This window comes from Coloeus monedula, assembly GCF_965178545.1.
Source record: "Coloeus monedula genome assembly, chromosome: 28".
NCBI lineage: Eukaryota > Metazoa > Chordata > Aves > Passeriformes > Corvidae > Coloeus > Coloeus monedula.
The window spans coordinates 1,655,443-1,682,818 of record NC_138808.1 but is presented as its reverse complement, the minus strand read 5'-3'; the positions used below and the strand labels follow the sequence as shown (position 1 = coordinate 1,682,818).

The 27,376-nt window shown below is 68.0% G+C and overlaps 4 protein-coding genes across 5 annotated transcripts in view; 1 reads left to right on the top strand and 3 right to left on the bottom strand.

The window, feature by feature from the left end:
• The window catches only part of BIN3 (bridging integrator 3), a 41,833-nt gene extending 39,044 nt beyond the window's left edge, over positions 1-2,789 (top strand). Inside the window, exon 9 of the mRNA XM_082298216.1 lies at positions 2,029-2,789. Within this exon, the coding sequence (XP_082154342.1) occupies positions 2,029-2,175 (147 nt within the window). The 3' untranslated portion in view covers positions 2,176-2,789. The remainder of the gene's footprint in view (positions 1-2,028) is intronic.
• A 3,214-nt stretch (positions 2,790-6,003) lies between these two features.
• Positions 6,004-8,051, bottom strand: LOC309582875 (uncharacterized protein C8orf58; the record flags this gene model as incomplete). The annotated part of the gene is made up of 4 exons (XM_082298287.1): positions 6,004-6,125; positions 6,201-6,304; positions 6,487-7,278; positions 8,006-8,051. 4 exons carry the CDS (start codon positions 8,049-8,051, stop codon positions 6,042-6,044), a joined length of 1,026 nt encoding a protein of 341 aa, XP_082154413.1. The 3' UTR covers positions 6,004-6,041.
• A 2,425-nt stretch (positions 8,052-10,476) lies between these two features.
• On the bottom strand, positions 10,477-15,766 carry PDLIM2 (PDZ and LIM domain 2). The gene is made up of 9 exons (XM_082298165.1): positions 14,938-15,766; positions 14,405-14,556; positions 13,988-14,057; positions 13,814-13,905; positions 13,673-13,718; positions 11,898-12,052; positions 11,478-11,623; positions 11,286-11,391; positions 10,477-10,819 (listed from the first exon to the last, which is right to left on the bottom strand). Exons 1-9 carry the CDS (start codon positions 15,028-15,030, stop codon positions 10,624-10,626), a joined length of 1,056 nt encoding a protein of 351 aa, XP_082154291.1. The 5' UTR covers positions 15,031-15,766; the 3' UTR covers positions 10,477-10,623.
• A 1,063-nt stretch (positions 15,767-16,829) lies between these two features.
• Positions 16,830-24,411, bottom strand: SORBS3 (sorbin and SH3 domain containing 3). Of its 2 annotated transcripts, none has more exons than XM_082298387.1 (19): positions 24,381-24,411; positions 21,981-22,132; positions 21,763-21,868; positions 21,444-21,667; positions 21,310-21,373; positions 21,124-21,238; positions 20,974-21,049; positions 20,853-20,894; positions 20,663-20,749; positions 20,069-20,124; positions 19,018-19,142; positions 18,843-18,922; positions 18,709-18,755; positions 18,436-18,562; positions 18,236-18,361; positions 17,691-18,152; positions 17,528-17,607; positions 17,331-17,437; positions 16,830-17,243 (listed from the first exon to the last, which is right to left on the bottom strand). In XM_082298387.1, exons 2-19 carry the CDS (start codon positions 22,086-22,088, stop codon positions 17,182-17,184), a joined length of 2,094 nt encoding a protein of 697 aa, XP_082154513.1. In that variant the 5' UTR covers positions 22,089-22,132; positions 24,381-24,411; the 3' UTR covers positions 16,830-17,181. The 2 variants fall into 2 exon arrangements, with proteins under 2 accessions (XP_082154513.1, XP_082154514.1); XM_082298388.1 differs by lacking the exon at positions 24,381-24,411 and adding an exon at positions 23,321-23,580 and having other exon boundaries at positions 18,436-18,550.
• Positions 24,412-27,376: the final 2,965 nt, after the last annotated feature.

Here is a 27,376-nt window from a genome sequence, read left to right as displayed (position 1 = left end):
GGGGGAGCATCAGCAAGGAATTGGCTCTGCTCTGGCTGTTCAGTCCAGTGTGGATGCTGGGGACAATCCTGGGGACAATCTTGGTCAGGGGAAAATCCTCAGGGACAATCCTGAGGTGCAGAGGGCAGTCCCAGAGCCAGTCCTGGGGGACAGTTGTCCCCAGATGCTGGGGAATAATCCTGAGAGCAATCCTGGAGGACAGTCCTGGGACCGATGGCCCCAAATCTTGGGGGACAACCCTGGGGACAATCCCGGAGGCAGCATCTGCCTCCAGCCCTGCCACCCTGACAGGATCCATTTCAACGCGCCGGCGCTTTTTCCGTGCTGGAATTGGCAGTGCCACTTGGCCATATGTGACTGAGCGGAGCCCAGCTGACTCCAGGCTGGGGACAAGGGACACGGGGTCTGCTCCAGGGCGCTGGCACCCCGCTTGGCATCCCTGCCCCCCGGATCCCTGCTCACCAGTGGCACTGCCGAGAGATTTCGGGTGGTTTTGGCCTCTCTGGCTTGTGAGGGGGTCCGGAGGATGTTCGGGGTGAGCTAGCTGTGGGGCTGTGGTTTGGGGGGCATGCAAGGATTTTGGGGGGCCCCTGCCAGCTCAGCCCTGTGTGGGGTTCGTTAGTCACTGTGTAAATGAGCACTGCTGTGACTCAGCCGGCACTGCTGCGTGGGGAGCCCTGGCCACGGAGCAGCCCCCGGACCCCCAGGATGGACAGGCCTGGCAAGGGGGGGTTCAGGCAGCTGGCGCTGGAATATGGGGCCCCAAGATCCCCCCCTCGGGCCTGCCCAAAATCGGCATCGTTTTGAGCAGGATTAGGGGAGCTGGTCTCCATGGAGACCGTGTGTGTCTCCGCACCGGTGCTGCTGGAGATGCTGGGGCCCCTCTGGGAAATGGGGGCAATGCTGGCAGTGCCCACCCTGGGGAGCAGCGCTCCCCAATCCCTCCCTGAGGGATGTGGGGGGATGTCCAGGACAGGATCCCACATCTGCCACGGCACCAGGGGTCCTGCAGTGCCAGGGGTCTCACAGCACCGGGGGTCCTGCAGTGCCAGAGCCCCCACAGGCGGGGCTGGGGGTCCTGTGGCACCCGGGGGTCCTACAGTGTGAGGGGTTCCGTGGTACCCAGAGGTTCTGCAGTTCCGGGGGTCTCACAGGCAGCACCGGGGGTTCCAAAGCACCAAAGAGTGCCCCACACAGGGCTGGGGGAGTCGCACAGTGCCAGGGCTCCCACAGCACCAGAGGGCTGGCACGCAGGGCTGAAAATGCCGCGGTACCAGCGGTGCCGTGATACTCGGGGGTCCCACGGCACCAGGGAGCCCCCAGGCAGCACCGAGGGGCCCTCAGCACTGGGGGTCCCACACTCAGGGCCGGGGGTCCCGCAGTGCCGGAGGTCCCGCGACACCGGGGGTGGATCCCACAGCCCGAGGGTCTCCCGGGAAGGGCTGGGACCCCCTCCTCTCCTCGCTGGATCCCGCGCCCGAGCAGCCACCCCGCTGCCATCTGCGTGCGCTGACCCACGGGCTCCCGCGCCGGCAAAGCGCTGCTCGCTGCCGGAGATAATTGGCGGTGCTAATTAGCACGTTATTAACACACCCCTCCTCCTCCCCGTGCTTCGCACGGGGCACGGCGCTGCCGGGCTTGCCCCTCGCCGAGCCCACCGAGCCCTTCGCCTTGCCCACCGTGCCCACCGAGCCCCGACCCGCGGGCAGCGTGGGCTGGCGGCCCGTGGCGGTGGCAGCGGTGACAAACAAGGGGGACGAGGCGGCTGCGGGAGGGTGGCGGGTGCCGGTGGCAGCCCCGCACGCGCGGCTCCCAGATGGGAAGCGAGCGGAGAAGGGCAGCGTGTTATTAAAATGTGTTGAGTTGTAATAATCCAAGGGGGTGGCATCGCCACATGGGAGGGAGCTATTTTAGACACCAACGCCGCGGCGAGGGGCTGCCGAGGGCACCCGCGAGGGGGACGGGGGGGGGGTGCGGTAGGGAGGAGACCCCCATTCCCCTCCCTCCCCGATCCCCCTTCTCCAACAGGTTGTCTACTACACGGAGATGCACAAGATTTTTGGGGACCTGACTGCGCAGATCGACCGGCCCGGGCTGAGCGACGAGCAGAGGGAGCAGGAGAACGACGCCAAGCTCAGCGAGCTCCGCGCGCTCTCCATCGTGGCCGACGATTGAGGCGAGGATGGGGATGGGGATCCCCCCCCCCTTTGATCCCAGCTCCCATCCCAGGGATGGATCTGTGGGGCTGGAGCTGCTCCCGTCACCCCACAGCTCTGCGCTCCTGCCCGGGTGAGGGTGAGGAGGCTGCCAGGGTCAGGATCATCTTTGTCAATCCACAAATGAGTTTTGCCTTAAATTGGGGAGTGTTGGAGGAGCAGGATGAAGATTGGGATGTGGGGTGCTGGATTTTCCCAGGTTCCAGCCTCCCTTGGCACCCCCAGCACCCAGAGGGTGAGACCCCCTTCCCCCTCATTTTGTGCCTTAGGAGCCCAGTGCCCCCCCTCAGGGCAGGGCAAAATCACTCAAATCCCATTTTTTGAGGCATGGGCAGAGGGCGATGCTTCCCGTGGCGAGCATCCAGCCCTCTTTTCCCAGGAATGGTACAAAGAGCCTCTGCCCTAGAGCCGGGGGGTGCCCAGGGAAGGGGACAGGGGACCCCAGAACAGGGAAAATCCCTAAAGGGAAACAACCCAGCCAGGAGCAAACCTATGGAAAACCGGGGGGGTTTCAGCCCCTCTTCGGTGTGCGGGGAGGGGGCACAGGGGCTCCGTCGCTTGTCCCCAATAAAGTTTTTGGCAGCGCAGCGCGGCCGGGGCCGTGTCGGTGTCGGTGCCACCGCCGGGCCGCTGTCGCCCTCTGCCGCCGCCCGGCCGCCACTGCAGGGGGTGGGGGGGACACGGGGGGCTTGGGATGTCACCTGGAAGGGAAAAACTGGGATTGAACTTTCCCCACCCCCCCGTGGAGGCGCGGGAAGGAAACGGCCTCAAAGCACGAGGAATTGGGTTTTCCAGTAAAATATAGGGAATTTAGGGCTGAGCTGGCACCTTTAAGGGTAAGGAGAGGCTGCCTGCTGTGTCCTGGGATGTGCTGGATGGGATTAGGGGTTGGAAGCCCACCCTGGTGGGGTCCTGGTGGGGCTGACGAGGGTTCCGTGTCTGCCTTGGGGTGGCACGAGGCTTCTGCAGCTCCAGGTGAGGGCACGCGGCTCCAGACATCAGGAAAACCATCACCAGCTCTTCCCACCAAGACCCGGATGTGGCAAACAGGACCCTGCACGAGACAGGGAACAGCGGTCAGGGGTGTCCTGGGAAGCCCAGCAGAAAACAGGGAGATGGAAACCCTAAAACCAAACCTTCCCTTCCCAGGTGGAGCAGAGGGGATGGGACAGAGCCACAGGAATGCTGGGGGCCATCCCCAGTGAGGCATTTGCAGGGACACGGCAAGGTCCCCCCGAGAGCATCCCGTGCCACATCCCGTTCCAAGGCTCCTCCCCAGCTCCCAGCACGGAGAACTTCATCCCTCCCTCTCCCCTCGGCTGTTCCTTCCCAACCACATCACATGCCAGGCCAGGTTTAAGCAAAATAAACCCAGTTGCCACGGTTACCCAGAGCAGGGATGCTAAATATACAGAATATAGATATTTATATATATATTTAACTGCCACGCACGCAGCCCGTGCGCCCGAGCAAGGGACACGCTGTCCCACGGGATCTGAGCCCTGCACACCTCGGGATGGATCCCGAGTGGGCAGAGACCCATGGCAACCCCTCCATGGCCTGGAGGTGTTGATTCCTGCCTGGATTCAATCCCACCTGGGCTCACCTGAACCCAACCTCGTGGCTTTGTCTGCATCCCTGCCACCCCGCGTGCCACAGCCAGACCTCCCTGGCCGCCTCACCCCCAGCATCCCACCTCTCCTGCATCCGGAGTATCCACAAATCCCAGCTCCTGGTCCATGCCCTCGGCTCCTCCTGCCCTCCCCCCAGCACTCAAGAGAGGGATTTCACCCCTGGAAACTTAACCCAGGCATTCCCAGGGATTCACTCTGCGTACTCTCTGCACTGGCTGGGGAGGAGAATTCCATCTTTTATAGTAAAAAGTGGATAATTACCGGGTTTTGCACCACCCACAAGATCCCAGCGTTAATAGGGAGAGCTGGCAGGAAGGGAAAATTTAACTCTACGATGTGGAACGTGCTCAGCCCCGGAGTCTGAGGTACCCCTGGGTGAGGTTCATCAGCACTCGAACCTCCAGGAGCAGACGGAAGGGAAGCAGCACTCCAAGAGGATCCACGTGAGCAGCAGTGGGGCCATCCCGGGATGGGGACCATTCCCTGCTGATGAGCAAATCTTCCTCCTCTTTCCTCCCCGTCAGGAATTCCGGGTTAGCCCAGAGGTGTTGCAGCAATCCCGACTGTTCCCCTTCCTCCCCAAAGCCCCCGACCCCCTCGGGGACAGGGACGGGTGTAGCAGATGCCAGCCCACCACCAGTCCAGCACCACCAATCCCAAGGGTTTTCCTCACCAATTGGACGAATTAACCCTGTCCAGGCCAGCCAACACCAGCACGCATCTGGGTCCACACCTTGGTTTTCCTTGTCAGGTGCTTGGGAGCTTTCCCTTGCTCCAGGTGATCCGGGGGTACCCGGGTGGGAAAGAGAGGCTCAGACCTCCCTCCTCCTCCTCACCTGGGCTCTGAAAGGAGAATCAGCATCCCCTGGGACCGGCCCCAGTGTCCCCCTTGGGATCAGCCAGAGGGATTCAGCCGGGCTCCGCCAGGTGAGGGGAAGGGGTCCAGGTGGAGGTGGCAGAGGGGCAGCAGGGGAGGGGGTGCCCAGAGTCCCACCCTGCACTGGGAACACCCAGCCCCGTCCTGACCCCACCTCCCCGAGTCCCTCCCCGTTGGTCCCCACCCCGGGGGGCTCGGGAGAGCAGAGGGGGGGGGGGGGCGATGGGAAGAGGTTTGATGCTGGAAAGGAGGGGGCAAGGATAAAACCCCTCCCCTCCAGGTGTGCTCCAAAAACCCTTCAGCACCCCCTGATCAGGCTGTGACCCAGCCGGGGGGCACTGCCAGGGACCCCCTGCCCCCCAGCACCGAATCCAGCCCCTGTCATGAGGATGGACAGCGCGGGGATGAGCACTCACGTTTCCCGGGAAGGAGCGGTGGGATGCAGGAGGCTGCAGCTCTGAGGATGCCCCCGGGGCGTCCGGCTGGGAGCGGTGCCGGGAGGGCTCCGGGAGACGCTGCGGAAAGGAAAAACCCCAAGTGACGGTAGGAAATCGGCAGGAAAGGGGGAAAGGGAGGGAGGGAGGGATAACGGGATACCTGATAGGAGAGCGCCTGGCCGGGGCTCGGAGCAGCATCTTCCTCACCTGCAGCACCGTGAGGGGCTCCAGCAGCGCCGTAACAGCATCGACCCCCTCCTCACCCTCCTCCTCTATCCCCCAAACTGCGGAGCCCCGCTCGAGGAAGCCGCGCTGCTTCCTCCCCCCCGCGATGCTCCCGGGAGCATCATCCCCGCCCCTCCCCAGCCCCGGCGAGGGCCCCCCGGAGCCCCTTCTCCCCCAGCGCACCCGCGGAGCGGCTCGAGGGGGCCGGGAGGGCTCAGGGGGGAGGACGAGCTTTACCCCCAGCCCGAAGCAGCGGGACCCCTCCGGAGCCCGCTCGGGGCTGAGCTGGGAGGGGGCTCGGGCTGGACCCAGGGGAGGGGGCTCGGGAGCGGCGGCAGCCGCTTGAACCGTCCGTGGGACCGGGCCCGGGCGGACAAAAGGGGCGGAAAAGCCCTCGGAAGTGATGCGGCGGTGACGTGCCCTCGTGTGACGTCACGCCGGGCTTAGGGGAGTGACGTCACGGCGCGACAGCAAGCACCTCGCTAAGAGCCGCCTCTTTATGGGTGAAAAGAGTTTATTGTGGGAAAGGAGAAAAGGTGAAGGGGGTGCGCCGGGCCGGGGACCGGCCCCGGGGGGGGCCGTGACGTCATAGGGCGGGGTGTGACGCAGTTCCTCCATCCAGGTGTGGCGCTGGGAGCGGGAACCCCCCGTCCTACCTGCAGCGGCCGCCCCGCAGGGAGCGGCGGGTCAGGCGGGTGAGCAGCACCTTCACCCGGCCCCAGTGCGAGCGCCCGTCCTGCCGGGAGAGGTGGGGTCAGCGGGGGGACCCGCGGGACCCCCCCCGCCTCACCCCGACACCCCCCGGCCGTACCTTGTCCGGTGCCGGGGCACCCGCCCCGCCCTCGGAGGGGTCCAGCAGGCTGGGGGAGCTGACCGAGTGTCCCCACATCCTCCGGCACGGCCCGGGGTCACCTGCTGCATGGGGGGACAAAGCTGGTCACGCTTGGGGGTCTGGGGGCATCGTCCCGCTATCCCACCCCCTTCACCTGGCGCTAGGTCCCGCCATTCCACCCCATTCACCTGGCCCTGCCGTTCCCGCATCCCCCAATGTTCACCTGGCTCCAGGTCCCATCATTCCCAAATCCCGCCCCGCTCACCTGGGGCCTGGCTGTCCGAGCAGGAGCGTGGCCGGAACCCCTCGCCCCTCCACGTGCCCAAATCCTGCCTCGGAGGCTGCCGGGTGGGCTGCGGGCGAGGAGGAGACGGGCAGGGCGTGAGCTGGGACCCCCACACCCCCTCCCCATTCATCTCCCCCTTCCCCCCGGCCCTCACCAGGGTGTCCGGGCGGGCGCCCCGGGCTCCGGCCGCCTGCTGCCGGAGGACGCGGTTGTCCTGCTGCAGCCGCGCCAGGCGCTCCAGCATCTGGCACACGTGCTCCAGGTAGCGCAGCCCCTGCCCCGGCACCGCGGCCTCGGGCACAGCCCGGCGGTCCCGAGGGCTGCCGGGCGGCCGAGCCCCCCCAGCCTCGGGCTCCTCGGGGTCCCGCGGGGGCTCTGCCAGGTCGGCGGCGCTGGCGCTGCGCCGGCTGAGCTGTCGCGGGCAGCGCTGCCTCCTGCTCCGCTGCGCTGCCTGCAGCAGCCTCCTGCTGGCCGAGCGGCTCCGGGGTGTCCGCGGGGGCTCCTCTCCGGGGGGCTTCTCCGCCGGGAAGCCGTCGAGGGAGAAGCTGCTCTCGGAGCCCAGCGGGGTGGAGGGCGAGTGCTCGTTGCTGGCCATCTCCACGCCGGAATCCTCGGACTCGGACTTGAGGAACCTCCCGCCGGCCGGGAGGCTGCTGGGGGGTCCCCGGCTGCTCATCCCCCGCGGGGGCTGCCGCGGGCTCTCCTGCAGCCGGCGGTAGACGCTGGCGGAGGTGCACACGATGCAGCTCTCGGCAGACTCCCAGGGACCATCTGCGGGGGGAGGGAGGACGGGTGGTGTCAGCTGGGGGGGGTCCCTGGGCAGAAAACTGGGTGCCCACCCCCCACACTGAACCCACTGGCCCCCCAAGCCCCCCGAGCCCCACAGCAGCAGCTCCAGCCGTGCCCAGGGCCTCACTCCCCGCTGCCAAGGAGAGTTGCAGCCCCCCTGCCCAGGGACCCCTCTCCAGAGGGTCCCTGCAGCCGGGGATATGTTCCGGTGTTCCTACAACCCCAGCGTGTTGTCGCTGCTCCCCAAAAACACGGCCCCGGCCTCCACCATCCTCCTCCTCCTCTTCTTCCCAAGCCACTCTGCTGAGCTGCTGGGGGGGCACCCACGGCCCCCACCCTGACTTGGGCAGGGCTTTTGAGCCGGGTTCTGCCTGTATCCCACTCCAGCTCGGTGCCGGCAACCCAGCACACAGCACGGCCACAGGATCCTGGCCATAAAACGGCTCCAGGGACCACCAGCTCCTCGCACTTGTCCCCACAGGATGGGGATGTGCCCCCCACCACCCCGCAGCTCCAGGTGGGATTGTGCCGCATCCATGGGGGGGGTCTCGGCATTCCTTGCCCAACACTCACCTCCCTTCCCGGCCACTCCCCGGCGAAGGGCTCAGGGAGGTGGGAACGGAGCTTCGGCACATCCTGCGGGCTGCCCACTCCCCAAAAACCCCACTCGGGGGCTAACCCTCCCCCCCTCCTCCCCAAACACACTCACAGCAGCTGAACCTCCTCTTCCAGACGGCGCGGGAGCCACCCCACATCCCCGAGAGCCAGAGCCGAGTGCCGGGCGCGCGTCCCGGCGCTCCCTTTTATAGCCACCCCAGCCGGCGACGGGCCCTGTATCCAGAGGCATCTCATTACCGGACTGGTTCCCAACTGGTTCCTCTCAGGGTTTGGGATCAGCGATACTGGCTGGGCCAGTGGTTAAGGACTCCCTTCCCACCCCAGCTGGGAAGGTGAGAGGGTTGTTTGGGCGCCGGCAGGCAGCCAGGTGCATCCCGCCAAATCCCAGGAAACTCACTCAGGACTCCAGCGTGGGCTGAATTCACCGGTCGGGGGTCCCAGTGCTCCCAAATCCCTGCCCTTCCTGCAGCCCCCCCACTCACCGCGCATCCCTCAGGGGCTGGAGAGGCCGAGGGGAGCCGGGAAGTCGCGGCCAGCCCTGGGACAATCCGGCCGTTCAGTGGGATTGAATCCCAGCAATGCCGGGGCGCAGCCCGTCCGCCCCAGCAGGATTGAATCCCAGGAATTCCGGGGGGCAGCCCCCCCACCGCAGCCCTGTGGCCGCTGCCAGCATCCCGGTTCCCACACGCCGCAATTCCACAGGCTGCAGGACTGCTTCCCCCGCCACCACGGGGGTGTCACCGGAGCTCCGCCGGCGCGGGGGGCACAGGCAGGGCGAGAAGGGGCATGGGGGGTCCCCACCCGCTCCTCCTGGGGGTGCCCCTCGCGTTGGCAGCTCCAGCTCAGCCCTCAGTACCTCCTAGATGTTGCTGCTGGAGGGGGGTCCCGGCACAGCTGGAGCTAGGGCACACACTGGAGATGGGCCCAGGGTTTTGGGGACCCCCACGCCGCATTTGGGGACCCAGCGGGCTCTGGGGGAAGGCACCGGTCCGTCAGCCCAAACATGGGAAGGGAAAACCTGAATTCCCAGTGCAGCCGGTAGCCTGGGCCCCTCCCAGCAGGGAGTGGGATGAAAACCAGGGGTCCAGGGACCCTCTTTAGCACAAACTGGGGGTTCCAGGAACCCCCCAGGTTCCTTCTCAAGCACAGACGACGCAAACTGGGGTCCCAAGGACCCCAAGTTCCCTCTCCAGCACAGACACCTCAAACCAGAGATTCCTGAGGATCCCTTCCAGAATGATCCTCGCAGGTTGGAGACCCCGAGGGAACCCCCAATCCAGGCCGGACATGGGGGGAGGGTCCCCCATAGCCCCAGGGGCCACCGACTCACTGAGGTCACCACGGAGCGGCTGCACCGTGAAGGCTCCGCGGCGGCGCAGCATCCTCGGGATGTGCCGGGAACGGGGGTGAAGCCGGGACTGGGGTGCTGGGAGCCGGGCAGGGAGCACCGGGAGCCGGGCGGGGAGCACGGGGGCTGCTCCTCCGCTGCTTTATGGGGCAGGGCTGGGGGGCGTCACAGCCCCGGGGCGGGGCGGGGGTGGGGGGCCCGCCCCCTGCCCGGGCAGCCCCTTTGCCCCCAGCCCCAGCTCAATGCGGGCTCAAAGCGTTTATTCCCCTTTTTCCCGTGTGGAGGGCGGGACCATCATCATCCTCCCTCCCTGGGTGTCGTAGAGCCATGGAATGGTTTTGGTGGGAAGGGACCTTAAATCCCATCCAGTGCCACCCCTTTCCACTATCCCAGGGTGCTCCAAGCTCCGTCCAGCCTGGCCTTGGACACTTCCAGGGATCCAGGGGCAGCCACAGCTCCCCTGGGATGTTCAATTGGGAATTCCATGGTGAGAGCTCCGTGACCGAGCCCGGGGCGCACGGGGGGGCTTTGGAGCACCCCAAACAGACCCCAGTGAGACCCCAGGCACGAGGGGAGGGGGGGTCCTCGCTGTCCCCGCCGCGGAGGGACAGGGGAAGGGACAGGACCCTCCCAGGTTGCTGATAACAGCTAATCCCAGATAACAGCGAATCCCAGATAACAGCAAAGCCGTGCAGGCGGGCACGGAGGGCGGGGAGAGGTGATAAGAGCACCTGGAGCAGGACAAAGGCCTCGGCCAACAGCCCCCAATAAACCCGGACACCTCCCAGGGACGCCGGGAGGGGCCATCCCACCCTGCGGGGAGCTCTGACCTTCCCGAGGGCAGGACAAGGCCGGCTGGAGCAGCACCGGAGCCCTGCCTAGCCCTGGACCCCCACCCTGGGTGCAGGCAGGAGGGTTGAGGGGTCTGGGGGGGTCCCTGTCTGCACCCTGGGTTTGGCATAAAACCCCCCTTCCCCCTGCCCTGGGGTCCCGGCACAGAGCAGACACGGCAGTGGAGCAAATATATATTATATTTATAGAGAATCTGGTTTAATTGCTCGGAGAAGCCCTTTGCAGTCAGTGCCCAAGCGGTGCCAGCCCCCTGCTCCGGTACCCAAGTGCTCAAGCGACCCCCCCCAATGTCCCCTCCGGTGTTCCCCGGGCTGAGAACTCACCCAGCTCATCACACACACCCACAAAGGGGTGAAGGCTGCAGCGCATGCCCCCCAAATCCCATCCACGCCCAGCCTGGCAGTGCCCTCAGCCCCCCACCCCAGCCCCACCGCGGTGGGGTGGGACCGCCCTGGGGACACGGGGGGATGCTGGCGGTGACCCCCTCGCACGGTGCCGGTGGCCAGGGCTCAGGAGCGGGGGGACACAGGGCGGGGGACGGGGCCCCCCGGGGGTCCCTGGTAGCGCAGGCGGGCGTGTTTCTCGCAGAACAGCTCGTCCCCCACCCAGAAGTGGCCGCGCATCTTCAGGCTGAGGCCGCAGTCGGCGCAGGTGTAGCAGGATGGGTGCCGGTAGCGGCCGTCCTGGATCCTCACCGCCTGCGTCCTGGGGGTGTGGGGACATGGGGTCAGCCGAGGCACCCTGCGTGTCCCCAGGGCCCCCTCGCACCCAGGCTCAGCCCCATCGTGGCCCTGGAGCGCTGGCAGGGATGGATCCTGCCCTGGGACCACCCTGGCCTCACTCACACGCCAGGACCACCCCCATTTTAGCCCTGCGGGGCCAATGGCAAGGATGGATCCTGCCCTGGGACCCCCCAGCCCCATTCCCAGCCCAGGATCAGCCGCATTTTAACCCTGCCGGGAGTGACAGCTGGGATCGATCCTGCCCTGGTACCTGCCCCACCCACACCCGGGATCCGCCGCATTTTATCCCCGCCAGGAGCAACGTCAGGGACGGATCCTTGTCCGGGGACACCCCCACCCCGAGAGCAGCCCCTTTTTTTGGCTTTGCCAGGAGGGGTGGCAGGGACAGACCCAGCTCCGGGACCCCCCAGGCCCCCAGCCCCACTCACGCAATGCTGCTCCCGCACTTCTCACAGACGTGCAGCTTCTGCACCCCCGCCACGGGCTTGCGGGCCCCGGCCGAGAGCCGGCTGGGGAAGGGAGCTGCGGGACCTCCTGCGGGGACACGAGGCCATCAGGGGGAGTCCTGCCACCCCCTGTGGTGGTGCCAGACCTCCCACCTCCCCCCGTGCCCCCCTCACCTCCTTCCTCATCCTCCAGAGCCTCCTGGAGCAGGCGGAAGGTGCTGGATTGCCGCGGGGCCGCCCGCAGCTCGCGGTTCTCCTGCAGCATCTTGTAGACCTCCGAGTCCTCCTCCAAGCGCCTCATGGCCGGCTCCGAGCCCTGGCTGTGGGGCGGTAGCCCGAGGGGAGGTTTTGGGGGGGTTCCCAGCGCCCGGATTCCAGGATCCACTCGGCTGCACGCCGCTGCCCGTCCGCCACCTGCTCCCTCCACCCCGGGAGCTGCCCCGGCCTGCCCGGCCCTCCCACTGCCTACAGGTGAGTTAACCCTTTCCGCGGGCTCCCTCAGCACCCACGGGTGACAAACCGGCGTGGGGACATGGGGCTGGGGGCTTCCCTGCCGCTGAGTCCCCCCCACACAGCCCCCAGCCCGCTCCGTACCTGTGGCAGGTGTTGGGAGAAGGGGAGGAGAGGCGCCGCTCCCTGAGCGTTTCCCAGGGGTTTGGGGGGGCTCCGGGCCCCAGCGAGGGTGGGCAGGGGGGTGGGGGCAGGATGGGTCCCTGGGAGCTGCTCTGGCGGGTCAGGCGTCCTCGCTCCTGGCAGGGGGAGAAGCGATGGATGTCCAGGGGGAGCCGGGCTGGGGTGGGGCACTGCAGCAGCCCCCCAAAATGACCTAAGGGTGCCAACAGACCCTCCGTCTCCCCCCAGGCACCCAAAGTACACCCGGACCTGGCCCAGGGGCTTCTCCCAAGCCCAGGTTCCCAGAGGGATTCAGGGATGCTCCATGGGGCAGCTGCTTCTCCTTCCCACCCGGGCTGGGGTCAGCGGGACCCCCCCAAGGGGGGCCAGGGCAGCACCCCCATCCCATAACCCCGCGCCTGCGCCTCTCCTCTCCCCACCATCTGCTCCTGCTTAGCGGCCCCGGCGAGGCCGGGAAGCGGAACCCTGGATAAGTGGAAGCCGATGTTCCTGGGAGCAGCTGCCACGCAGACGGGGATGAATCCCAGCAGGACCCCGGGGTGGGCGCGGGGACCCCCTGCCTGGACCCGTGGAGAGGGAGAGGGGCAGCGCTGAGGCTCTGTGGGGTCACGAGGGATGAGCTAAAATTAGGCACGGAGGGAGCTGGGCCTTGGCCTCATCCCTGCTGGCATCCAGCACCAGCCTGCCTGGGATGCGAGGAAGAGTGGGATCCGAGGGCAGCCATCCCCTCACCACCCCCTTGGGCACAGGGGTTTGGGTGGGGGGCATTGGGCAGGGGCATCCTCATGTCCCCTGCCCTGTGGCTGGAGTGTCCGAGCTGGGAGGGACCCTCTGGGACAGGGAGGGACCCTTCGGAGCCGGCACCAAAGCAAACAAGGAGCTGGGGAGGAAGGAGGGAGCGGGCGGCCGGAGGAGCCAAGGGGCGGCCGGGGCTGCGGCCAAAGGCAGCTGGGAAGGGCCGCACTCGGGGCCGCGGCTCTTCCCAATTTGGGCTTGAAAAACAAGAAAAAGAGAAAGCAGGGAGGGAGGAAAGGAGGGAGACGCCAAGGCCGGAGCCAGCGGCTGCCCGCAGGGAGGGACGGGGCGGCCGCGGGCATCCTGGGACTGAGCTGGGGGGTGGAGGAGGCAACCAGGCCCCGGGCATCCCGATCCCACTCCCGGGTGTCCCACCGCGGTGGGGGCCGGCGGCGGTGCCGGGGGTGCGCCGGGCCGTGGGTCCCTGCCCGGCCAACACCCCAGCGCCCCGGGTTAGCCGGAGCGGGGCTGGGCCTCCCCAAACTGGTTTGGCCTCCCCAGGCTGGCGCCGCTGCCAGGAGGAGCAAAACATCCCTGGGCAGGTGCGGCGGTGCCCGCGGGGCCGGGGGTGCTGCCAGCGCGGCGGGGAGGGGACACCGGCGGCACCCACCGCAGACGGGGACCCGGAGGGACAGCAGGGCTGGGCAGTGACGTGGCCGTGGGGGTGCAGAGGGAGTGGTTTGGGGGCTCAAAGTGGGGTAGTTTTGGGGCTCAGAAGAGGTTTGGGAACTTAAAATGAGGTGGTCTGGGGGTCAAGGGGGATGGCATGGCCTTGCAAAGGGGAATGGTTTGGTGGTTCAAAGTGGGGTGGCTTGGGGCTTCAAATGGAGATGGATTTGGGGTTCAGAGGGGGATGGTTTGGGGGTTCAAAAGGTTTCGGTGCACAGAAGCCCCCCAGCATCTCTGCCTGGCCCCCTGCAGGCCCCCAGCTCCCTGCTCACCTGGCAGAGGCTGGGACAGGTGAACTCCTGCTCCAGGGGTTCCGAGCTGGGGGGAGAGAACAGCGACATCAGGGGGGTCCCTGACCTTCCCCAGACCCCTGCCCACCCCCCAGCCTCACACACAGCCGGGCGCAGCCTTACCTGGCACTGCCAGGTGGGTGGGCGAGGGATGCCAGGCTGGGATCGGGGGTTCTCAGGGCACCCTGGCTCTCATTCCGCATCCGCAGCGTGTCCTGGGGAGGGGAGGGTGACTCCAGCAGCTGCCACCGGCCCTGGGTGGGGGGCCGGGGTGTGCAGGGGCTGCCCAGGGCTCACCTGGAAGCGCGTGGCCAACCTCTCCGGTGAGGTGTCCCCGTTGGTGTGGCTGGGAGGTGGCACCGGGGACCTGGGGACAAGGGAGAGCAGCGGGGTTTGGGATCTGCCCCAGCAACACAAAGCCCCTGGGCACGGCACGGTGTGACCATTCCCCGCAGCCCCCGGCAGCGGCAATGGGAGCAGCTGCGTCCCCAACTGGGACCAGTCGGCCAGGTAACGGCTGCCAGCGCTGCCCGGCCTCGTTAGCACCCGACTCCTTAATTAGAGAGCCGGGAAGGGCTCCCGCGGGGTTGGCACAGCCCCAAGAGCCACCGCGGGGAAAACAAGTGACACACACGTGCTTGGGGACCCCAGCCCGCGTGCAGCCACCGCTGGCACCCAGGGGCGGTGTCCGGGCTGCCCCCAGCACCCACCCACCTCTCCACCTCCAGCCGGAGCTGCCCGGGGCTCTGCTTGATCTTGTTCTGTGCCTCCACGTTGAGCATCTCGGCCGCGCTCTCCCCGTTGATGGTGACAATGACATCCCCCGGCCGGAGGTCACCCGCGGCCGCCTTCCCGTGCTCCGTCACCTCCATGGAGAAGGGGACATGGGACAGCCCCGGTGACACCCCCGTGCAGTGCAGCATCCCCCGTGCAGCCCTCAGCCCCCGACCCCACCCCGCTGGGATGCTCCCACCCGCTGCAATCCCCACGGCCTGACAGAGCAGTGCCAGACCCTCTGCCGGGAGGGGACCAAGGCCTTGGAAACAACACCCGGAAATTTGGCACAGCCCTGCCCAGCCCGGGGGCCACAGGAGCCCCCCCCCCTGCCGCCGTCACCCGCCGTGGGCCGTTCCCACGGAGCAGGATCCCTCAAGGACAGCAAACAGGATCCGCTCCCCCGAGCAGCCCGGCCCGCCCGGCGCCCCGGCGGCCTTCCCCGGCCGGGGGACACGTGGGGGGGCTCCTACCTTGGAGACGGTGATGGGCTTCCCGAAATCTCTTCCCCCGGAGATGCGGAAGCCCCACGGGGCCGGGCCGGGCAGTGTCACCGTCAGCGGCATGGCAGCGGCGGCTCTGGGTGGGCAGCAGGGAGGTGTCAGCGATGCCGGGCACGGAGGGAATGAGGCAGAGGGGATCCCCCTCCTCCTACCCACAGACCACCCAGTGAGGGCCTCCCTGTGCCCGCTGCACCCTGAGGGTCCCCAGCGCCGGCAGCGCTTTCCTTCCGGGGAGGGGACCCAGGTCCTCGCAGGGTGTCAGCAGGCACCGCCGCTTCCTCTTGTGCCCCGAGGCCGGCGGCTTCCTCCCCCGGGGCCAGGGGGTCCCAGGCACCCCGTGGTGCAGCTGAAACAGCCAAGGTCGTTCCCAGGAGCTGGAGCAAGGCAGGAAATCGGTGACGCCTTGGCAGCAAGGCCAGCGCTGTGGCCTGGCAGAGCCGAGCCCGTGGGGTTTGGACGGGAGGATGTGGCAGCGAGGGACGGATCCTGCTGCTCGCCACAGCAGGGTCCGACACCCAGCAAGGACCAGGAGCCCCAGTCCTTCATCCCGCAGCAAATCCGCACTGGTGAAGGACGCTGAGAATCCCCCGGGGGTGGCACAGGGTCCCCATGGCACCCCAGCGAGCGGCGCAGCCCTTGGCTCCGATGGGATGGGTGGGAATGGGCACCCCTAAACCCACACCAGATCCCATCCCACCCATCCCGCCACAGCCCGGGACAGCTGGGTAGCCCATCTGGAACCGGGCACCCCATCCGGCACCGGGCACCCCGTCCGCAGCCGCCGGGAATGTTAAAAATCCCAAGCGCACAAAGAGGGGCTTGAGAGGCTGCCCGGAAGAATTTCCTGGGCTGGGCTTCCAGCGCCGGGAGGAAACCCCAAACCCCAAACCCCCTCCCCATGCCCAGCCCCGCTCAGCATCCCTGGGCAGCAAGAGCTGCCGGCCCGGGGACCCCCACACCCGGCTGGGCACCAACCCCAGCCCCCCCAACAGTCCTGCACCTCTTCTGCAGACCCTGCACCCCTTCTCCATCCCCTGCACCCCACCTCTGTCCTATGCTCCCCTCCTCCACCCCCTGCTCCCCTCCTCCATCCCTGCACCCCTTCTCCAGCCCCCGTACCCCCCCTTTGTGTTCTGCACCCCTTCTCCATCCCTGTCCCCAGCTCTGCCCGTGCTCCCCTTCTCCATCCCCTGCTCCCCTCCTCGGCCCCCCGCACCCCACCTGTGTCCCCGCTCCCTCCCGGCTCTGTCCCCGCCGCACAGCGACGTCTTTGTGCCCGCGGCGACTGGCGGTGCCGCCTGGCACCCGCGGGGCGAGCGGCGGGGACGGGCGATGCCAGGAGGCGCGGGGACTTGGGGACACAGGGACTTGGCACCCGCGGGGATCTGGGGACCTGGAGACCTGGGGACACAGCGGCGGGACAGGCTGCCCGCACACCCCTCCCCACCCCCGGGCACCGGGACCCCCGACGGACGGACACTCCCGACAGCCGCAGCCGGCGTCCCCCGACCCCTCGCGCCCCCCGCACCCTCCCAGTCCCCCGTGCCCCCCGCACCCCCGCGCACTCACCGGGGCGGCCGAGCCGGGCGGCCCCGCGGGGCTGCGGAGCCGAGCGCGGCCCCGGGACGGCACCGCCTCCTCGGGAGGAGCCGGGCCGGGCCGGGCTGAGGGCACGGCCACCCCCCCGACGGGGCGCACGGCGGCGGCTGGGCCCGCCCCGGCACCGACCGGGCCCGCCCGTGGGCGTGGGGGGATCCCCGCGGCCCCACGCAGCGTCCTCCCCCTGCTCCCGCCCCACGGCTCCCGGTGGGACGTGTCCCGGGACCGGCTCCTCCCCAATCCCGGCACTCTCGGAGTCGGACTGAGCTGAGCTTTAATGATGGAAAAGAAGCGGAGGCGACTCCCGGACACAGACCCACATCCCGGGTCACGGCCGTCATGGTCAGGCCCGGCACCGGCCAGACCCCCGGGGCGACCCCCGGGGCGGTGGGCACCGGGCAGCGGTGAGGAGGGGGCGGGTTAAGGCACTGGGGTGGGGGACACCCCCCGCGCCGGGGGAATTTGTCCCTGTTAGAGGCAGCCCCATAGGGGCGGGAGGGAGCTGGAGGCACTTCATCCCCGTGGGGGGACACTGCGGGGACACAGGGTGGCTGAGGCGGGGCAGTGGGAAGCCCCCAGCCCCACTCCTCCCACCAGGGTCCCCAGCGCTGCGGGTCACACCGGCGCCACATAGTTCCCAGGGAAAGTGCCGAATTTCTGCGTCCTCCTGGACACTCCTGTGGGGATAAAGAAACGGAGAGGTTGGTGAGGGGTGAGGGTGGCACCTTATCCTCAGTCGTGTCCCCACCCCGGTGGCCACGCACCCACGAACCAGCCGTCGTCGCACTGCTGCATGACGTCCACCCGGTCCCCTTCCAGCAGCTCCAGCTCGTCGGCGTTTTGGGGCCGGTACTGGTAGAGCGCCCGGTACCTGCGAGACACAGCGTGGGCAGAGCCCACCCTCCCCATGGGTCCCTCGTGGGGACACCGCGCTCCTGGGGACACTCCTGGCCCTACTTACGGAGTCCACCGGATTTCAGAGCCGTTGTAGGACGGGGCGGGCTCGGGACGGGCACTGGTGGGTGCCCCCGGGGTGGCGTGCTGTGGGGGGACAGGATGGGTTCAGGGCAGCACCCACAGCCCCAGCGGTGCCGGGGCACGATGCCAGGGCGGGGGGCACTCACCTGCTCGGGGGTCCAGGCGGGACGCCGGGGCTCCTGGGGGTGGGCGGCCGCAGGGTGTGGGGGGCTGGCAGAGGCCACCAAGGGGCTGGCAGAGGCCACCAAGGGGCTGGGGGTGCCAGCGTGGGGCAGCTTTGGGGAGGGGGGGAAGGTGGCGCCGAGGTGGCGCGGAGAGGACGGGCGCCCGCCCGTCAGCTCGGGACCCCGCTTCTCTTGCCGGGGGGAGCCGGTGGGAACCTGGGGGATCCGGGGACCGGGCGAGCGCTGCAGGGACGGGGATCCGGCGGCGGGGCGGGGGCTGGCGGGGGCGGGAGAGGAGGGGATGTCCTCGGCGGTGGCTTTGACCCGCGGCTCCTTCAGCACCTGGACGTAGGTGGCGGGGAAGATGCCCTGGCGGCTGGTGCCCGAGATGCGCCCCTCGTACCAGTTCTCGTTCACCCTCCGCACCAGGCAGATCCGCTCGCCCTGCCGCGGGAGCAGAGGGCGGCTCAGCACGGAGCGGCACGGAACGGCACGGCACGGAACGGCACGGAACGGAGCGGCGGTACCTTGCGGAAGGAGAGCTCCACGTGCAGATCCCCTCGGAAGTTGTAGAGCGCCAGCGCCTCGCCGTATTCCAGCACCTGGAGCGTGGGAGCCTTGATGGGCTTGGGCACCTCCGTGGGGGGCAGGATCTGCGTGGGACACGCGGGTGAGGGGCAGCGCCAGGACCCCCCGGCCCCGCTGCCCCCTCATGCCCCGGGCTCACCTCCACGTAGTTGGAGGGGAAGATGCCCACGCGGCCGTGGTGCTCCCCCTCCAGCCAGTTCCTGTCCACCTCCTTGTGGATGTAGACGATGTCCCCCTTGTGCAGCGTCAGCTCCCTGCAAGGGACACTGTCACAGGTGTCCGGGGGCACAGACCCGCCCCCAGCCCAGCTGGCAGGGCCACCCCACGCGCCGGGGCTCCCCCTGTCCTCAGCCATCACCCGAGGGGCACAGCGGGACCCCCAGGAGTGACCCCCGGCAGCTCCGGTGCTTACTTGGGAGACTCAGCTTGGAAGTCGAACTTGAGGCGAGCAGCTTTCATCTGGGGAGGGAGAGGAGGGGTTACAGGGAGAGCCCCCAGTCCCAGCCATCCCAAATCCCGCATGGGATGGGACCACCCCAGCCTCACCTTCTTCTCCTCCCTCTTGACGGCCTCCACGGGGTCCCCCAGGTCGGACAAGCTGGGGAGGGTCCCTGGCCTGAGGGTGTCTGCAAAGAGCGGGGTGTCACCAGCCGGGGTGCTTGGGGTGCCCCATGGCAGGGCCTGGGGGTCAGGGGGTTCAGGGGAGCTCAGGGGGGCTCACCTCTGCCAGGGGCCGCATGGCTGCGGTTGCTGGCCAGCCCCAGCCCACCCCGCTCCATGCTGGGGGTGGCAGGTAAGTGGTGGGTGACAGGGGGGCTCCACAGCCGGTGGGGTGACAGGGGGCTCCTGTGGGGTGACAGTGGCTCAGGGCAGGGCTGAGCCTCGTGTCCAGCCCTGCTGCCATGAACCCTCCCTGCTCTGACCCTGCTGCCCCCGGTGGGCAGGACCCCTGGGTCCCACACACCAGGATATCGGGGACCCCCGGAACCAGGATCCCCGAATTCCATGAACCAAGACCCCGGGGTCTGCTCTCTGCACGCCTCCAGGCTCTCATCCCGGTCCAAAGTTTTCCGGCAGCGCGGCCCCGCTGCCGCCGAGCAGGAAGCACGGAGCAGGAGAGCGCCGGGGAGGGCGGCCTGGCTAATGGATAACCCCGCTCCGGGGGGCACTTCAAGAGCCCAAATGCCCCCCCCCAAGCCGGAGGAGGGACTGGGGAGGGGGGGAGCCGTCCCCGCTGCGCGCCCCTGGGGGTTACGGTAGGACCTACAAGAGGTGGCGCTTGTTTGTTTGTTTTCCTCCCGCTGCCGGGGCACAGAGGGGTCTGTGGGGATACTCTGGGGTGCCCACCCCATCCCGGGGTGCTCCGGCACCCGCCGGCACAGCTGTCCCCTCCCTGTGCCCGTGGAGACACAGCGGTGGGAATCCGAGCGCCGTCACCTCCCCTGGGACGGAGCCAAGCCCCGGGACACGGCGTCCCTGCTCCAGGGACGGGGGAAAGGGTCAGCCCCGCTCCGGCCCCGTCCCACCCACCGGGCAGCCGGCCCGGCGCCGGGTCCCGCCCGTGCCGGGGTGTGGGGGGACGAGGGGGCCAGCGGTGCCACGGGGGGGTCCGTGGGGATCCCGTGGGGGATGCCCGGAGACTCCCACCCCGCGGGACGCTGGAGGCACAACCCGCCCACCACCCCCAGAGCGGGGTCCTGTCCCTCGCCTCGAGTGGGGTCTGGGCAGGGGGATTTGGGGGTGCGGGAGGTGGGAGCAGCCGCTGAACTCACCGAGCAGCCGGGGAGGCCGGAGCAGGGGAGCGAGCGGTGGGAGCAGCCGCCGGGCTCTGCCGGGAGGAGCGGGAGGGGGTGGGAGAGAAAAATTAATCATCCAGGAGGCCGAGTCTCGGCGGGAAGCGAAGGAGTCCAGCTCGGCTGCGCCAATAAAGCGCTGGCCGGATGGACGGACGGACGGGCTGGGTCCTAGAGCCCCACAGCCACGGCCACGGCTCCAGGCAGCTGAGCAGCCGCGCATGGGTCCAGATGTGCGCGGAGCCAGACAGGCAGGCACCGAGCTGTGCACGCATCCAGATGTGCACGCAGCGAGCTGCGCACTCATCCGGATGTGCAGGCGTCCAGATGTGCAGGGATCCAGCCGTGCACACATCCAGCTGTGCAGGCATCCAGTTGTGCAAACATCCAGCCACGCATGCCCCCAGATGTGCATCCATCCAGGCATTAATCCAGATGTGCATGCATGCACCCAGCTGTGCATCCCACCATGGGCATGTCCAAGCCTTGCACAAAGGCTGAGCCCACAGCTGGATGTGCCCACAGCTGGATGCCCTGCTGGGACCAAGGGGCAGCAGGAGGGGGCCGGGGTACCTGGTGCGGGGTCCGGCGCGTCTCCATGTCCCTCATGTCCTTGTCCAGCTCCTCGCTGAGCTGCTCCAGCTCCTGCTCCAGCAGCACCTGCACGGGCAGGACGGGGCTGTGGCCGGCCAGGCTGGCACTGCCCGCGGGCACCAGGACCCCGCTGCCACCCCCAGCCCCCCGCCCGCCACCACCACCTCACCTCGATGGACTGAGCCCGCGTCGGCCGCACTGCTGCCGGCATCTGGAAAGGGCGAGGGGCCGGTCAGGTGTGTGCCCACTGCGGTGCCCGCTGCCCTCCCCCTGTGCCAGGACCTGCCTACCTGCTCCCGCGGAGAGAACTTCCCTGGTTCGTAGTCAAAAATGCTGCCAGGCTCGGCGGTGGCACCCCAGCGGGTCCTGAGGGGGGAGGGAGGGGTTCAGCCACCACAGGCCCCACCCCATGGGCACCCACGTCCCTGTGCCACACTCACCAGTCCATCCCGTTGGGCATTCCGGGGGGCTCAGCTGGAGCCGACCCCCTCCGCCGCGGTTTGGGGGGCGATGGAGGGGCCGTGGTGGGGCAGGAATGGGTGTCCCAGTCGGGCTCTGAGGGTGGAGGGGGTGAGCGGGTGCCGAGCTGTGCCCGCTCTGTGCCGCACCCGCGCACCTGGGCTCACCTGGCAGCTTGCAGTGGATCTGCCGGAACATGCTGCGGTACCAGTCCCGGGGGCTGTCGACACTCTGGGGGGACACGTTAGGGCGGTGAGGGGGTGACAGCGGGGCGACACCCCAGCCCTGCGCCCCCACTCACCGAGCGCGAGGCGAGGGGCATCCCCGTCTCGTCCACGGGCCCGATGCCGTCGTACTTCACCCAGCGCCTCTCCCGCCGCTTGCTGTCCTTGGTCCAGGTGGCTGACCAGCCCGGTGGCCGTGGGCAGGTGGGGGCAGCTCTGGGGCTGGGCGTGGGGTGGGCGGGCACGGGGGTGCTGGGGGCTTTCACCTCCTTGGCCGGCCAGGTCTGGTACCACTCATTCACTGGGGACAAGGTGAGCATCGCTCGAGTGAGCATCGCTCGGGGGAGCCCCCAGGGATGTCCCCAGTGGTGTCCCCAGGGATGCTCAGGGCCGTACCTGAGCTCTTGGGGGCTCCCTGGCTGTTCTCAGCCGTGCCGCGGCTCTCCGGGTCGTGGAAGTGGAAGTTGAGGGTGTTGGAGCCGCGGTGGCGGATGACGGGCACCTGTGGCACAGGGAGGGGCTGGCGCGGGGGCAGCACAAGTGGGGTGGCAAAGGGATGGAGGAGCGCAGCCCCCCGAATTGCCCGGCATGTGACAGCCCCCAGCCCCACTCACCCGAGTCGCCGTGGGCTGCGGGGACACCTGCAGAGGTGGGTGGAGGCGGGGAACGTCCTCCACACCCAGAGCCGGGCTGGTGTCGGGGGGCGGGAGCCGGCCCGCCATGGCCGGGGGGTGGCCCGGGATGGTGCCCCGGGGCTGTTGGTGCCCTGTGGGAAAAGCAGCTGTGCTCACGGGGCGTCCCTTGTCCCTGTTTGCTGGGCATTCCCAGGCTTTTCCAGAGATGGGGGCTCGGACGACCCCCAATTCCACCGCTGGGAGCATCCCCTGTTGTTCAGAGGCGCAGGGGACACCATGTATGGGGTGACAACGACCCTAACCCTAACCACGGTGGCACCGTCCCCAGCTCAGGGAGCCTCTCGGTGCCAGGGGAAGCGGCTGTTCCTGGTCAGAACCAGCCCTGGCACGGCTCCCCACCGCCTTCTCCATGCGGATCCAGACCACCCGCCCCTCTCCAGCGCTGGCTCTGCACGGGTGGATCCAGCCCGACGGGCTCTTGGGGAAGAACACGCCCGGAGCGGGTCGGGGCGATGGCTGTGCCGCGTTCCCATCGCCCCGGCATCCCGGCGCGGTGCCCTCCCGCCCGGGCACGTGGCTGCAGCAGCGTCGCCCGCCCGGGAGCGCTGCCAGTGCCGGGAACACGACAGGGCAGAAATATTTCCCCGCCCTGCAGCGCAAACAGGGAGGGAGAGGGGACGGAGGGACGCGGAATCGGGAACGCGCGGCCGAGCCCGGCACCGCCCGCCGGGAGGGCGATGCTGTGGCTCACCACGGACCGCACGGGGGGCAGCTGGGGGGGGACGGGACCCCCGGAGCCGTTCCCGACACCGGGATGGCTCCAGGGGCGAGCGCAGCCCCGGGGCCTCTGGGGGACACCTGTGTCCTGGCTCGTCCCTCACGGCTCCGTCCCCACCGGGACACCGGCGCTCGCAGGTGCCCACCATGGCCAGACCCCGCCTCAAACGGGGCATCCTGGGGGGCTGCCGGGGGGTGCCAGCCCGGCACGGTGCCCTCTGTGTGTGTGGGACCCCCCAAATCGGGCTGGGGACCCCTCGGCTCCCTGTTCCCGACACCGCAGCCCCAGGGCTGTAATTAATGTTAATCAGCCCCGTGGGAAAACTGAAGAACAGGGAAGGATGTGCCCCGGGGCACAGAAAGTGGGGAGCAGGCTCCCATCCCCCCAGGGCACCCCAAAAACCTCCACGCCATTCCCAGCGCAGCGCCCACACGGGGCTCGGCCCCATCCTTCTCCTCCTTTGGAGTGTCCCCCAAAACCTGACCCCAGGGGTCCCCTCGGGCCACCCCCTCCTCGCCAGCCCCCCCCAGCCAGCCCTTACCTCCTGGGAGGTGCCAACGGGGACCCTCGGGAAGCGCCGGGGTTTTGGGGGGCCCCGGGGCGAGCGGGACGAAGCTGCGAGCGGCAGGGAGGAAAAATCCACGGCACGAACTTTGCCGGGAGAAGGAGCGGGGGGGCCTCAGCGCATCGCGGGGGGCTGGCGGGGACAGGCCCCCAAAAGCATCCCCCGGGAGGGTCGGGAGCCACCGTCCTCCCCGGCGCTGGGTCCCCGTGCGCCCCGGCCCCCCCGGGGTGCGCTGCCCCCCCAGCGCTCCCCGCTCTGGAGCGGGGCCGGCCCATTCAGAGTTTCCAGTGACATTTCCAGGGATGGGATCCAGGGAATGGAGCCAAGAGGCTGAACTCATCCCACGCCCCGCGCACGCGTTCCCGCGCACCCGGGCCCCGCTTACGAAACGGGGCGAGCCCGGCGTCGCCGGCCCCCTGGCGCGATGGAGACGGGGACTCGCGGGGGATTTTCGGGAAGGGATGGGGAAGGAAGTGCTGGGTGGAGGTCGGGACTGAGGCGGGGAGTGGGGTCTGTGCTCCCGTGGACCTCTGAGCACCGGGATGGGGGCATGGTGAGAGCAGAGGCCCTATCCCCACTGCCACCCACTTCCCACGGGTGACCCCTCCACGCCCTCCATGCCCTCCATCCCTTCAATCTCTCCATCCCCCAGGGATAAGGGCACTGGGGACCCCCATGTGAAACCCCCGTGGCCTGCACATGTCCCACCTCCACCCCTCCAGCATCACCAGTTCCCCACCCGATGGAGAAAGGGATCTGGGGGGGATTTTTGGAAGAGGATGAGGAGGGAAATGCTGAGAGGAGGTGAGGACTGAAGCGGGGATTGGGGTCTGTGCTCCTGTGCCCCCCCAAGCCCTGGCGTGGGGACACAGTCAGAGCAGAGCCCTCACCCCACTGCACCCCTCCATCCCCTCCATCCCCCCATCCCTAAGAAATCCGGGCATGGGGACCCCCATGGAACCCCCCCGTGCCCCGCTCTGGGGGTGCCCCGTGTCCCCCCTCACCCCCTCGGGCAGCGCCCGCACCCACCACTCACCCGCCGGCCACTTCCTGCTCCCCTAAACTGCTGACACCCCCAAAACGGGGCAGCCCCAGCCCTTCCTCATCCCGTGAGCTCCCACGTGAGCTCCCGCGGGCTGGCGGCTTCGCTGCCACCCCTCGGTCCCCACCAGGCCACCGCCCCCTGCTGCTGGGGACGAGGGGGACGATGGCAGGAGCCCTGTCCGGCTGCGATGCTGCGCCCAGGGGACACCGGGGACACAGGGAACACCAGGGACACAGGGGACACCGGGGACACAGGGGACACAGGGGACACAGGGGACACAGGGAACACCAGGGACACCGGGGACACCGGGGACACCGGGGACGCCCCTCTGCCACGGCCCTGGGGGACGCAGCTCCCGCCCAAATGCCGTGGGAAGGAGGCAGCTCCTTGGTGCCAGCTGGGGACACCGGAGCGAGGACACGGGTTGGGGACAGGGGCTGATCCTGCTGGAAGATCCCGGGGTGACGAGGGCAGGGAGGGCAGCAGGGCGGGGGAGGGTTAGACCCTGCGAGGGGACCCCCGACCCTATCCCTGCTGCCAAGGGGTGACCATCCCCTCCAGGTCCCCTCCAGGTCCCCTCCAGGTCCCCTCCAGGCCACCAAGTGACACCTTGGGAGATCGCAGCACCCGCTGGCGATGCGAGGAGCAGCCCCCTTCACCACAGCCCACCCTGGGCTGCCGACAGCCCCCTCCCGGACCCCCACTCACCTCCCGGCCCCCGAGCACCGTCCCCGTGCCCGGCGAGGAGCCTCCAGCGCCAGCCCTGCCTCGGTCCCTCCCTCTCTCCCCGCGGCTCCCAGCACCAGCCTCCGCTCACAGATAAATATTTAACGCGCAGCCCGGGCCGGGATTAACAAAGGGCGAGTGTTTCCTGTTTGCTCAGCGCGGCGATGCCAGCCGGGAACGTGCGGCCGGCCCCGGGGATGCTCCCAGGGATGCTCCCGTGGGCAGGGATGTGCCAGGCGGCTGCCGGAGCCCCCCGGTGCCGAGCGCGGGGTCTGGGAACGGTGCTGGGGGCCGGGGGCTCCCCAGTTTTGGTGGGAACACCCAGGAAAAGGGTGGGAGAGCCGGAGCGTCCTGCCTCGGGCGCGCCCTGGATGCATCCCGCGGCTGGGACCGGGAATGTCGTCGGGAGCAGCAGGTGGGAGACAGGGAGCACGTGGTGAGCGGAGCTCGAGGCGGGAGGCTGAATTCCCGAAGAAAAAGGTGCTGGGATTGGGATAACGCCCTGGAGCCCTCCAGAGTTCATCCTGAACATTCGGCTGGCACCTGGGAAGAGGGGATGGATCCCGGGTGTGGAGGCCACAGGTGGGAGACACAGCAGCTTCCCGGGAATGGAGGGAGCTGGTGGTGCCGGAGGGGGATCCCCGGGCAGGATCCAGCCTGGCATTGGAGTCGTGACCATTTGGATCCATCCGGATGGATCCCGGCCAGCACCAGCCCCAGGGCTGCTCCCTGAAACTCCTCGGTGTGGAGGGAACACCCCCAAGGGGAGCTGGTGATGCCAGAGCTGGGATGGCTGCGGGAGGGGGATCCCCGGGCAGGATCCAGCCTGGCATTGGAGTCGTGACCATTTGGATCCATCCGGATGGATCCCGGCCAGCACCGGCCCCAGGGCTGCTCCCTGAATTCTCCCAGTGTGGAGGGAACACCCCCAAAAGCGCCAGGGAGGGAGCCAGGGTGAAACAAGAGCTGGCACATCCCCTCCTCTCCCTGCTGGCACCGGGCTGTAAATCCCAGAGAAGGACGAGGAGCAGGAGCCGAGAGCTCTCCAATCCCAGCCGGGAGCCGCCGCTCCGCGTGTGCCGACGTGCCGGAGGTTGGGAGACGCCGTCTGGGTGCTGCCCCAGCCCTGAAAATGCTGTAAAAGCCCCCAAAATCCTCCCTTCCGGCAGCACAGGGACCCCCTTAACCCCCCTAAAAAAACCACAGCGGAGCCCAGTGACTGTGTCAATTTTTAACTTTTTTTTTCTTTTTTTTTTCCTCCTTAAAGATGACTCCGATTTACATCGAGACAGTTCTAACAAATTCATTCCTTGTTTCACAAAAAAAAAAAAAAGAAATTATATTAAATAATTTCTGCCAATAAATAACATTTTCACCATTTTTTTTCTCCTTTCAACAGAACTAAAAAAAAAAAAAAAAGAAGCAAGAAATAAAAATAAAAATAAAAATTAAAAAGGAGGCAGTCTCCAGGCAACGGGCGTATGATCCTTCAGCATCGAGAACCCTAAAATCACCATTGCTGCACCCCTGGGAGGGCTTCAGGTCCTCCCTGGCCGAGGTTTTGGTGGGATCTGCATCCCTGCCAGCTCCCCTGGCCAGGTGGGATCTGTGCCAGAGGCAGCCAGAGGGGTTCTCCCAACCCCAAAAAGAAAATTAAGCTTGAACTCAACCCACCACCCGCCCCATTGCCGACTCCCCTCCTTGGACATGCACCTTGCTAGAACATGCAAAAAAACCCAGGCTGCGGGGAGGTGGGGGCTTTCCCTGGATTTGGGGGCTCCCTCGGGTCGGGGGGCTGCCCCGGGGCCGATGGGCTTCCCAGAATCCCGGTTGTCCAAGCTCCAGGTGGCAGCCGGGGAGGGGAAGGGACGGGCGGGAGCTCGGAGATGAGGGGTCAGAGACAAGCCCAGCTCCGAGGCGCTGGATTTGTGGGGGAAAAGAAGGAGGAAAAGGGGAATTTGGGGGCGTTTCTGGATTGTTTTTGGTTTGCCGTGGTGGGGATCGGGGCAGGGAATTCTGCTCCGAGGTTGTCCCCAAAAGAGGGGATGGGGGATCTCGGCTCGGGGCTGTGGCAGGGGAAGCCCAGCATTCCCACTGGGAGAGGGAGCGTTAATTGAGGGGGTAATTAGCACCCAGAGCCCCATCGCTGCTCCTCACCCCCTCGGGAACTGCATCAAAGGGAAGAGGGGACCTGGCTCCGTGACATCCACACGTGCTGGTGCCACAGGGACACGGGGGCAACTTCCAGCCTTTGGCCACCA

Coding starts and splice junctions, on each gene's coding strand:
- PDLIM2 (XM_082298165.1), bottom strand. CDS start 15,030: ATGCCGCTGACGGTGACACTGCCCGGCCCGGCCCCGTGGGGCTTCCGC. Junction 13,719..13,813: donor CACCCACCTGGCAGTGCCAG/GTAAGGCTGCGC, acceptor CTCTCCCCCCAG/CTCGGAACCCCTGGAGCAGG. Junction 11,392..11,477: donor TCTGGAGGATGAGGAAGGAG/GTGAGGGGGGCA, acceptor GTGTCCCCGCAG/GAGGTCCCGCAGCTCCCTTC.
- SORBS3 (XM_082298387.1), bottom strand. CDS start 22,088: ATGGCGGGCCGGCTCCCGCCCCCCGACACCAGCCCGGCTCTGGGTGTG. Junction 20,750..20,852: donor CGCGGGCTCAGTCCATCGAG/GTGAGGTGGTGG, acceptor CTGCCCGTGCAG/GTGCTGCTGGAGCAGGAGCT. Junction 17,608..17,690: donor CCGCCTGGACCCCCGAGCAG/GTGAGTGCCCCC, acceptor GTCCCCCCACAG/CACGCCACCCCGGGGGCACC.